At 44.0% G+C, this 12678-nt stretch overlaps 1 protein-coding gene across 12 annotated transcripts in view; it reads right to left on the bottom strand.

Annotated features, from left to right (window-relative positions):
- Positions 1 to 4239: 4239 nt before the first annotated feature.
- Positions 4240 to 12678, bottom strand: part of ppp1r12a (protein phosphatase 1, regulatory subunit 12A) — a 117707-nt gene continuing 109268 nt past the window's right edge. For 9 of the 12 annotated variants that reach the window (XM_078417133.1, XM_078417135.1, XM_078417140.1 and 6 more), the window contains 2 exons: positions 9328 to 9503; positions 4240 to 6324 (listed from right to left, as the gene is read on the bottom strand). In XM_078417133.1, the coding sequence (XP_078273259.1) occupies positions 9369 to 9503 (135 nt within the window). In that variant the 3' untranslated portion in view covers positions 4240 to 6324; positions 9328 to 9368. Of the gene's footprint in view, positions 6325 to 9323; positions 9504 to 12678 lie in introns of all 12 variants that reach the window. The other 3 variants (XM_078417137.1, XM_078417145.1, XM_078417134.1) reach the window with 2 other exon arrangements.

Below are 12678 nucleotides of genomic sequence, written 5' to 3'. Positions count from 1 at the left end.
GGCGCTGGCTAGCGAGGCTGGAGGGGGATCCACCGCCGGGGATGTGCACACATTCTCGGTGTCCGAGCATGAGGTGAGGTGGGCTCTGACGCGTGTGAACACGAGGAAAGCTGGAGGCCCAAATGGTATATCTGGGCGAGTACTAAAGTCTTGTGCTACTCAGCTTGCTCCAGTGCTCACCACAATATTCAACCTCTCCTTGGCAAAGTCCATGGTGCCTGCATGCTTCAAAAGATCCATCATTGTACCGGTGCCAAAGAATGCCTCTCCAGCGTGTTTAAATGACTACCGACCGGTGGCCCTCACCTCGGTTGTCATGAAATGCTTGGAGAGGCTAGTCAAGAAGCACATCTGCGCCCTCCTTCCTCGCAACATGGACCCACTACAGTTCGCATACCGTCCGAACAGGTCCACGGATGATGCGGTCTCCCAGGTTCTACACACCGCTCTCTCTCATCTGGACAGCCAGGGGGGCTATGTGAGGATGCTGTTCATTGACTTTAGTTCAGCATTCAACACAATAGTCCCCAGCAGACTGGTTGAGAAGCTGCTGGAACTGGGGCTTAGCACCCCTCTGTGTGCCTGGGTCCTGGACTTTCTCACTGCCAGGCCCCAAGTGGTCAGGATGGGGGAACACACATCTAGCTCCCTCACCCTGAACATAGGATCCCCCCAGGGCTGCGTCCTTAGCCCCCTACTGTACTCCCTGTACACACATGACTGTAGGGCCAGGTTCAGCTCAAACTCCATCATCAAGTTTGCTGATGACACTGTGGTGGTGGGCCGGATCTCCAACAACGATGAGAAGGCCTAGGAGGTGGCTGATCTGGCACTCTGGTGTCAGGACAATAGCCTCCTCTTGAATGTCACTAAAACAAAGGAGCTGATTGTGGACTTCAGAAGGGCTAAACATCCAAGAACGTACACGCCACTGGAGATAAATGGGTCTATTGTGGATAGGGTGAGCAGTTTCAAATACTTGGGAGTCCGCATCGCAGAGGATCTGACGTGGGCAACGCACATTGCCGCACTGGTGGGTAAGGCTAAGCAGCGCCTTTACCACCTTAGACAACTGAGGAAATTCAGAGTGTCGCTGAGGATCCTTCATTGCTTCTACTCTGGGGCTGTAGAGAGCATCCTGTCCGGCAACATTACAGTCTGGTTTGGGAACAGCTCTGCCCAGGACAGGATGGCCCTGCAGAGAGTAGTGCGTTCGGCAGAACGCACCATGGGAACTACACTCGTCCCCCTGCAGGACCTATACATCAGGAGGTGCAGATCCAGAGCAAGCAAGATCATGAGGGACCCCTGCCACCCCAGTAACGGACTGTTCCAGATGCTACGGTCAGGCAAACGCCTCCGCTGTCACGCTGTGAAAACGGAGAGGATGAGACGGAGCTTCTTCCCACAGGCCATCAGGACTGTCAACTTTGATAACCCCAGAGACTAAATTTTTGTCGACACTTTTTGTGCTATGTTTAGTAACTTATTAACTTTATTTATATGCTGTAACTGTAATTATTTTTGTGCACAACCCGCAGGCATTGCCACTTTCATTTCACTGCACATCGAGTATGTGTATGTGACAAATAAATTTGACTTGACTTGACTTGACTTGGGTTAGGAACACAGGTTCCTATTGGTGAAGCCCTGGGCAGATGCGCTCGATCCCCTACTGAGTGGCTGGAATTCAATAGTGAGACACAAAGGTGACAACCACTCTCAGTTACAACTTATGCCAAGCAGAAGATAAATTCTCAAATATAACCACATTTAAATCTGTAGCTGCTGCGTTGACACACAGGAGGGGGCAATCCACAATTAACCTCAGTCATACAGCGTGGAAACAGACCCTTCAGCCCAACTTGCCCATACTGACCAACATGTCCCATCTACACAAGTCCCACCTGCCTTCGTTTGGCCCATATCTCTCCAAACCACGTACCTGTCTAATTGCTTCTTAAACATTGTGATAGTACCTGCCTAAACTACCTCCTCTGGCAGCTCATTCCATATACCCACCAACCATTGTGTAAAAAAGTTACCCCTCAGGTTCCTGTTAAATCTTTCCCCCCTCACATTAAACCAATTTCCTCTGGTTCTCGATTCTCCTACTCTAGGCAAGTGACTCTGTTCGTTTACCCGATCTATTCCTCTCATGATTTTGTACACCTTTAAGATCACCCCTCATCTTCCTATGCTCCAAGGAATAAGTCCTAATTCCAAGGAATAAAGTCCTAACACCTCTCTCAACTCAATCTAGTGTATGCTAACTGAATGTAGAAACAAAAACTGCAATTACTGGTTTATACCAAAGATTGACAAAGTGCTGGAGTAACTCAGTAGGTCAGGCAGCATCTCTGGAGAAAAAGGATGGGTCACGTATTGGGTCGGGACCCTTCTTCAGGCTCAACTGAACTTCCACACAGCAAATAAAAAGCATTTATACTTTCCCTGGACAGCAGTAAGCACAGGCCAGTTGGCTAGAGGATAAACTGGAGCATGTTTTGAAACTCAGAATTACACAGCACAGAAATAGGCCTTATGGCCCAACACGCCCATGCCGACCAAGGTGCCTCCCCAAGTTTGCTCATTTGCCTGCATTTCACTCATCAACTCTCATCCTGATGTACCTGTCCAAATGTCTGTTAAATGATGTAATTGTACCCACTTCCAGCAGGTTGTACAATATGCCCAACACGCCTCATCATTTTTCTGATTTCAAAGCCTTTAGTACAAATAGGGTACAGAGGGTGGAGGGAAAGCGCAAGATAGTGGGATTAAGGGGTTAGAAGACGAAGGGGAGAAAACTGGGACAGACGGAGACATTTAAGGAAACGAGAGGGATAAAGAAGAGATGTACATTCATTAGTGTGCTAGCTTCAAACACCCAAGGATGGCCCACCAGATCACAGCCAGACAAATACAAGTGAAGCCTATTCACTCCTGCAACATGTACCCTACCGATGATGAGACCACACTTGGAGTACTGTGTGCAGTTCTGGTCACCCATCTACAGGAAGCTTGTCATGAAGTTGGAGAGGGTGCAGGAGACATTCATCAAGATGTTACCTGGGCTTGCATGCTTGAGTTATAGGGAGCAGTTGGATAGGCTGGGCCTTTCTTTGTTGCAGCATGGAAGGGTGAGGCATGACCTTATTGAGGTGTACAAGATCATGAGGAGCATGAATAAAGTGAACGCTCACAGTCTTTTCCCCGGTAGGGGATTCTAAAACTAGAGGGCACAGGGTTAAGGTGAGAGGGGAGAGATTTAAGAGGGACTTCATGGGCAACATTTTTACTCAGAGGGTAGTCTGTATCTGGAACAAGCTGAGAGAAAAAGCTATAGAAGCGGATACAATTATGACTTTTAAAAGACATCTGGACAGATATATGGATAGGCAAGCAAATTGGAGAAGCATAGATTGCTGACTTAATCTGCATGGACAAGGTGTGCTGATGGCACTTTTCCGTGCTGTACTGACTCCATGACCGTGAGGCATTTCAGTAAAAATAGCACTGAACAGATTGGAAAGAAAATTATTGAAAATTAAAACAGAGACCAATAACAAAAACATAGGTATGGCCTGATCCACTTGGTGTTCTAAAAAAACAAACAGATCAGCATGATATTGATATCTTTACTTTAAACATTAGAGATACAGCGTGGAAACAGGCCCTTCGGCCCACCGAGTCCACACCGACCCGTGATCACCCCGCATGCTAGCACTATGCTACACACTAGGGGCAATTTACAGAAGCCAATTAACCCACAAACCTGTACGTCTTTGGAGTGTGGGAGGAAACAGGAGCACCTGGAGAAAGCCCAAGCGGTCACAGGGAGAACATACAAACTCCGTGCAGACAGTACCCATCGTCAGGATGGAACCTGGGTCTCCGGCGCTGTAAGGCAGCAACTCCGCCGCTGCGCCACCCTAGTCCCGGCATTGGGGGGGGATTTTGGAATACCAGGTATTGAACGCCACTAAGAGATACCCACAGATTCCAGAGAAAGCCTTTTACAAACAAAAGCACAATGTTTTCTCGGTTACCTTATTTTCATGCTCCAAAACTTGGAATCCAAACACGCCAAACTTCCAGTTCAGTGAAGCACCGACGAAGGATGCTGTAACAATTTGAAAAGCCGAGGCAACACTTCCGATTTATTATTCAGTTCACGATCAAAGAAATAGCACTAAGTTAACATTTTAATTTTTATTTGTATATGTCAAAATACATTTTTCAAAAAAAATAGCCGGTAGCTTTTGCAATCAACTTCATGCAGGTGCATTGTCTGCGCAATACTACCATTAAAACTGACAGACTGGTCACATCATAGACTCCAATATAAATAACCTAAATATAAAACACTAACATTTTTCAGTAGCGCCTATTGCAGCTGTGAACATGCACCCACATTTTAGGACCACACTCCACTGTTTCACAGCTCATCATACACTCAGAGCTCTGTGACAGACCAGTGTAAACCCTCTACTCTCACGGTTTCTGTTTGTGTCGAATCACGGCAGACTGTCACACACCAATGACAAATAATCTCACCCAATACTGTTTGAACATGAAAACCTAGTTTTCCCCTGGTATATCTTTACAAAATCCAACTCCTGAGATCGGAAGCAAGAATCTGATCCCACGCCTACATTAAACTAATCAGAAGGTACTTCCCCGCACCAAAGATACTGGGTGCCAAATGGCCAGTTTGCCATATAGAATGATAAGCAACGCAACACAAGAACGATGGTGTTTTTATGAAGGGGTATAAATTCACATTTAATACAATATATTTAATGATAATACAAGTTACTGCAAGTTTTACAATGTACAAAGACTCAGCAAGTTCGAACTCTTCAGTGGTTTTATTTGCCGTATAATGTGCCGTGTGAAGTTGCACTGATGTTTAAATAGATATTCAAAATAAACTAGGGGTGGATGCACAATATTGGTCTAATGGTAAGAGTTCACTGAAATCATCTTTAAAAGGCCACAAAAATATAGGAAGTGCGTTTTGATTTCTGGACTTTGTCACAATGGTTTTCCAACTTTTAGTAAATCTCCCGGTCAGCCATCATGGATACAAAACTAAAAAAGTTTGTGAACGCCATAATTTAGTTTCCCAAACGTTTGTTTTAAAAAAAAAAGTGATATTCCTTTGGCAAGAGCTTAAATGGCCTGGTGTGACTCACAGAAGGTAAATCAGAGTGAGAAACCTCTCATGAATCTTTGATGCACGTATATTTTTGCATCTGTGAACATTGAAATCCCACATCAAATATACCGTTTACCACTCAAGACACCGCACTTTTCCAAGAAATCATTTCATGAATATGCACTTTTTAAGCCTTAAAACCTCATTTTCATTTTAAAAAAAAGATGCACCTTAGAGTAATCTGTTTTGTGTAATCATTGCGCATACATGGTGCACTGAAACTTAAAACAGTATATATATATTTATAATACACACACACATACACGCGCACTCAGTACCTGCTAAAATGAAAGTGAAAGCTACAGATTACCCAAGAATTTATGCTAGACTTAAAAATTGTGACAGATGAAGGCCAAGATAATCTTTTGTAAAATAGACCTACTTCAACTGGCTTGTTAAAGCATCTTAAAGAAATGCATATTGCACAAACAGTGAAAGCAAATGTTTCACCAACTCTATCTGATCAATACAGTGGGACAAATCAGTACTCTGCAGCTACCTGTTACGTAGGACTTGGGTCCATTATTTTCAATACAGATGGCTCTGTGAATACTGTCCCAACTTAAACTGGCACATGGGCGGTTACCACATTTTAAAACACTCTTAAGCGTGCAAAAGGAGGACAACAATTCTGTGACACAGTTAAACCGTGCTGTATTCTTAGCCGTCTCTGTTGCAACAACAAAGGCAGTTTGTTGACGTGTTTTATGTACAAGTAAGGCATTCTGGTTTAGTATCAGGGCACTTTCTGCCCTCCTAATGCATTCCTCATTTTATTGTAAACAAGAGTTTTAGGCATTTCACTTCTTCAGCAGTTTCAGTTTCTGTTAAAATGGCCATAAATTTATATGTATATATAAATATAGATATCCATATATAGACATTAAACAGGCCCGTAAAGTGGGTTTTCTGAAGGATGGAAGCCTTGCAGGACGTTCCATGTCCTTTTGATTCACTTGGCTGAATGACAACAATAGTTTGGAGCTATCGTACAATGGCAACGAGAATCCCGTTTACTTGGAAAGTTTGCTGATGACTCTGATCAAAGCTCCATTTTCATCTTTTAGCCTCTGGTTGTCTGCTTTCAGGTCTGGTAGCATCTGTCGGATACAAAGAATAAATCAAGACAATTCATTCCAAACTTCAGCACGCATAGGCTAATCACACGTAAGCGGCCTGAAACATGGAAAATGAGCCAGGGGAACATGTACAGACTTTGAGAGTGGAGCATTACAACTTTATATCTGTGCTTGCCAAGATTACTGCACACCTTGGGGGTGGGGGCTTCTTTTGGATACCAATCAAGGCCACATTGAAGCATCTGATAGCAACACAGTATTTTAAATCAAATCAAGATACTCAAGATGTAGGATGGAACTGTTGTTGCTGGTTTATACTGAAGATACGCACAAAGTGCTGGTGGTCAGGTCAGCAGGTCAGGCAGCATCTCCGGACAAAAGTAACAGGTGACCTTTCAGGTCGGAAAGAAGTGTCCCTGACCTGCTGTGTTTCTCCAGCACGTTGTGTCTATCTCAGGTTATTCAAGGAGTCGGTATTAAAATTGAGGCCAACCTATCCTCTCAAGTGGATTTAATAGATCCCTTGTCATTAGTCTAAGAGCAGGGGTGTTTAGGCAGACATTCCTCAGCTGTTGTGGTTATTATCCAATTTGTGTTTATAGGAACAGTACTGAGTGTAAACTACTGCCATACTTCACGTGGCAAAACAATGACCGCATTTCATAGGCTTTGAAGTGTTTGGAGAAGATTGAGCGCAATTAATAATTGCAATGGCATATTCTTCATCTTCTGCGTTTTAGTTTAAGTTTAGATATTGTGTTTATATTTTGATCTGCTGTAAAAAGCCATCTGATTCAGGGCAGATATCTGCAGCCGCTCTGGTCTGGACTGTACAGTAAACCCTTGCAATTACAGACCTCTATATAACGGATTTCGGTTATAGTGGACCGAAGCTCCCGTTGCACCACGCCCACTTCCCCCAGTTATGCAACGAGCTGGCCACCACATGGCCAGAGCTTACGGTTGCGAGAGCGGAGAGCGTTGGCAACATGAAGATGGCGTGAGTACTGGGCCCGTCCCGGCACACTGCGTGTGGGGCCGAGGGCTCTGCGGCTCCCTGCTGGTTTATCCCCCCACTCCCACCCAACGCCATGGCCTGGGGTTAAACTTTACCCCCCTCACTTGGTTATAGTGGACAATACCCACCCCCCTCCTGTGGTTCATTGACACGAGGGTTTACTGTATTGAGTTGAGGGCCAACAGTGGGGCTGCTTCTAGATACCCCTCTGAACAGGGAAGGGGTAATCCAAGAAATATTGGCCTGGTTGATGTCCACTCCTTATGAATCCAATGAGCACATCATGTGAATGTTTACAAGCCGAAATAAGAGAAAACTCACCAATGATCAGAAAGAAGATCCTTTATATTACAAAAAAATTAAACTCCTAAGCCAACCACGAACAAAACTGTGAATGTTCCCCAAAGGAGGCACAAGCTCGCTCAGATAATTATTTTACAAACCTCATGAAGTACAGACCATGTCAATGACCTTCACTGCCTTCAGTGCTTCTACTCTGGGGCTGTAGAAAGCATCTTGTCCGGCAACATCTCAATCTGGTTTGGAAACAGCTCTGCCCAGGACAGGAAGGCTCTGCGGAGAGTAGTGCGTTCGGCTGAACGCACCATGGGAACTACACTCGCCCCCCTGCAGGACCTATACATCAGGAGGTGCAGATCCAGAACCAGCAACATTATGGGGGACCCCTACCACCCTAGCAACGGACTGTTCCAGCTGCTATGGTCAGGCAAACGCCTCTGCTGTCACACTGTGAAAACAGAGAGGATGAGACGGAGTTTCTTCCCACAGGCCATCAGGACTGTTAACTCTTATATCACCAGGGACTAATTTACTGTATTAATTTATTTTTTGTGTTGTCTTTTAAAGAAAAATCTATTCTGTTTGTAGTTTTAGCACAATCCGCAGGCATTGCCACTTTCATTTCACTGCACATCTTGTATGTGTATGTGACAAATAAAGTAGACTTGACTTGATCTAAGCTGTAGCGAGGTTACATACATTATAACAATGTACTAGTCAAAACATCCTCATACATTCAATGTACTCAAAGCACTCAAGTTATTACACCTGTATAATTGTATTTTTAATTTACAATTCTTGTGGCTTACGACAAAGGACTCAACATAAAACTGGATTCCATGAACTAAACTATATATTAACATATCAAGATTTCAGACTCCCATTTTCCAACTGGTTCTCAACGCACACACATGGACAGATACTGAAGGGTGGCGAGCAGCGGGGAATTCTCAAAGCAAGTGACCAGCAGCTGCCCCACGAAGGCAGATGCTGCTGTGGTGACCGAGTGCAGAAGGATAAAGGCATTGGTGCTCAAGAGTCACTGGAGGAGAGAAAAGACCAGAGCAAATCAGGGCTGGCAACAGATGACCTCAGGAAAGGTGGAGTCCATAATGGCCCATTGTTGGCTGGGGAAGAGAAGGACACAAGGATGTGAACTGTGGAACTGGTAGGGTGACCGGGATATGGGAGGGAGTAGGGAATGCAGGAGTTACTGGAATGAGAGAAATTAACATTCATACCGCTGGGTTGTAAGCTGGCCAACCAAAATATCAGGTGCGTTACTGGAGTTTTAGCCTTGAGTGAAGTGAACACAGAAAACCAGGCAGTGGTTGATTTTAAGAGTTCACACCAATCCTCAGTGCAGTTAAAAAGCCATGCAATTTGTGTCGGCTAAGCTGGCCCACTGCCTTCTGTTGGTCAGCGCCATGGGATGGTGAATCTTGGCAAGCTCACAGGCTCTCTTTAAACCCACATCACCTACGCTGGAGAGCTTTCTCACAACACTGGATCACTGAGACGCAGACAGATTAGCAGCAGCACAAATATGTACAAGTGACGTAGAACTGCCCAACTCTCAAAAAAGAAAAGCAAAACATTTGCATTCCACAATTTTGGACAAAGCACTGTAGCAAAACAAAAACAGCCCTCGCCCAAAAAGCAGAGCGAAAGTGGGAGTAGAAAGCTAACCAAAGTTCAACACCTGCCTGGCTGCGAAGGGCAGTAGCAATGAAGAAAAGAAAAGGAGTTACAGGTCCAGAGCCTGCAACTGCCTATGGGACTCAGTAAGCTTGATGACCACTCGGGTCAGAGCCCTATTCTCAGTCAGTTGCCGCTCATTTAACTGCCTCAGAGTCTGAATCTGACTGAGTTGATGCGGGTTCTGCAAGGATCAAAACACAACAAGAAACAGAATTGGAAAGCAGAATGAAAAGCATGTGCATAAGAAAAAAAGTTTAAAAAGTGATAACTGAGTGCCCATTTTCCACTTGGCACAATGGCACAGACCTTGGGAATCTTCTCACAAGGGAGTACTTGGCTAGGTAACACAGGCTGATACAATTAAGACATCTTATTTTCTGGTACATATTCATTAATTATCAATTTTAATATCAACACAGATTCTATCTCGCACGAGCCTATGAATTACAGATTGAGTCTCAACAGGAAGAGAATTTTTGATTTCCCAAAGGACCCAAGACCATATAATGTCTGACTTTCAAGTCAAATTAAAAATATATAAATTCCACTAAATTTAAATGGTGCAGTTGTGAAAATGGACAAAACTCCATATGCCAAGAAGTGGCTGAAAGCAATTAGAGTGGATGGGTGGGGGAAGGACAAGTAGGAGCAAAATGGCAAAAATAAGCAATTGTGAAACAGCTGTTACATGCACAGCTAAATGTATAATTTGAAATATCATCTGCTGCTCCCTGCTTGAGAATGAGCAACCCTGATTTCAAGTGTCTCCAGTGTTTTGCTCCTCCTCGAACATTCTTGAGATGTGATGTACCATTAATGTCCATCACTCCACCATTAACTATTCCTTCAGCTTTTGCTGAAGAATTTGCCCCTTAAGCCTGTCTGCCTCCAGCTTTCTTCCACCTTCAGAACGTTTCTGGAAATTTATTTCAATACAATCGTTTAGTTTAGTCTAGAGATGCAGCGTGGAAACAGGACATTCCGCCCATCGAGTCCACACTGACCAGTGATCACCCATACACTAGTTCTATCCTACACACTCGGGGCAATTTACCTACAAACCCGCACGTCTTTGTGATGTGTGAGGAAGCCGGAGCACACAGAGAAAACCCACATGGTCACTGGGGGAACGTACAAGCTCCATACAGACAGGTCAGGATCGAACCTGGGTCTCTGGCACTGCAAGGCAGTAACTCTACCGCTGCACCACAATGCCATGCTTGTTGTCTTAACTGTCATCTTATACATGGCTAGCTCCCATCATTCAATTAGAAAATTAACACTGTTAATCCAACCACTTAATCCACTGGTTACTTGTACTGAATTGACACGAAAGTGGAACCCAAACAACTGGGGACTGGCTTCCTACGTGTTACTTTAATGCCTATGAGAATAATGATGATGAGTTTGTCCTCTCAATAGTTAATTCAGCAACTGAAGTTAACGTATGAATGATCAGTGGACTCCTGAAACTAACCAATTCCTCTTGCTAGGTAGAACAACTAAACTATTTAAGTTGACATGAGTGAACTACGAGGCACTTCAGGAAGACTTTAAACCATTCCACAGATGGGATTATAATAAACATGTTTTTAACTTCATTGCCAGAACATCAAGTATTATATCTGAATGTCAAAGTGATATTAAAGTGAATTGTAAATAAAACTGGCAAGAGAAGTGGAAGCAAATTAGGTACAGGATTCAACAGACTATGGATTCAAGTGAATGTGCTCGCATTTGTCATAAGTCACTTGGCCCAACAAGCCTGTGCGATAAGGATCTTAAAGGCTACAGAAAAAATAGGCCGAGTACAGTCATGAAAATGGTGACCTTAGTATATGCTTTCCTTCACAGGTCAGGGCACTGATTATAAAAGTTGGCAAGTTATGTTGCAGCTGTATAAAACTTTGGTAAGGCCATATTCGAAGTTGTGTGTGCAGTTCTGGTCGCCCCATTACATGAAAGAGGCGGAGGTCTTCGGGAGGGAGCAGAAGAGGTTTATCAGAATGCCGCCTGGATTAGAGGGGATTAGCCATGAGGAGAGGTTGGACACACTTGGATTGCTTTCTCTGGAATGCCAGAGGCTGAGAGGATTGGAGACCTGATAGAACGTTAGAGACCTTATTAAATTATGAGGCACCGATACGATAGAAAGTCAGAAGCTTTTTCTCCCATGGTATAAATACAAAGATCAAACGTCATAGCTTTAATGGTAGAGAGAGAAATTTTAAAAATGTGCAGAACAAGTTATTTTTCCCCGTACACACTGAGGGTGGAGGGTGCCTGGAACGTGCTGCCGGGGTGGTGGTGGAAGCAGATACAATAGTGGTGTTTAAGTGATTTTTAGACAAGCACATGGATATGCAGGGAATGGAGGGAAATGGATCACGTGCAGGCAGAGGTGATTACTTTAACTTGGCATCAAGTCAGCACAGACAAAGTGGGCCGAAGGACCTGTTCCTGTGCTGTACTGTTTTATCGACCAGGAGTTAGGCGAGAACAATCATGGAGCATTGTGCTATTCTTGCTTTGTATCCAGACAAGGATATTGTTGTTGAGTCATACAATGTGAAAAAAAGCCCCTTTGGTTCAACTTGCCCAGACCAAACGACGTGTCCCACCTACACTGGACCCACCTGCCTGTGTTTGGCCCACTAAACCTATCCTATCCATGTACCTGCCTAAATGTTTCTTAAATATTGGGATTGTATGTTGAATGATTGATTACAACGGTGAAGAGAAATGCAATGAGATTACAAGCAAGATTGCCCCTCACTGACAGAATGGGGAATGATCTAATTGAAATACAAGATTCTAAACAGGGTCAACTTGACAAAGGCTGAGAATCTGTTTTGCCCTTTCTGGGAAGTCTAGAACATGCAGTAACTGCCTTAGTGCTAGATGTCAGCCATTGAATAATGAAAATGACTTAGGATTTGATTGAAGTTAGTTCTCAGGCAAGGAGGCTCTGAAACACCAAAACGTAATGAAGTGAGCAGTTCAGTAAAAGCTGCTTACGTCTCTGAACTTGGCCTCAAGACTGAACGTATGTCAGTCAGATATCCACAGGCAAGCAAATGCCACTAGAGTGCCCTCCATAATGTTTAGGACAAAGACCCATCATTTATTTATTTGCCTCTGTACTCCCCAATTTGTCATTAAAAAAATCACGTGGTTAAAGTGCACATTGTCAGATTTTATTAAAGGGTAATTTTATGCATTTTGGTTTCATTATGTAGAAATTACAGCTGTGTTTATACATAGTCCCCCCATTTCAGGGTTTGGGACACATTACTTCACAGGCGTTTGTAATTGCTCAGGCATGTTTAATTGCCTCCTTAATGCAGGTATAAGAG

Source organism: Rhinoraja longicauda, chromosome 20 (genome assembly GCF_053455715.1).
Source record: "Rhinoraja longicauda isolate Sanriku21f chromosome 20, sRhiLon1.1, whole genome shotgun sequence".
In the NCBI taxonomy this organism is placed as follows: Eukaryota; Metazoa; Chordata; class Chondrichthyes; order Rajiformes; family Arhynchobatidae; genus Rhinoraja; species Rhinoraja longicauda.
This window is presented reverse-complemented; position numbering and strand designations above follow the sequence as displayed.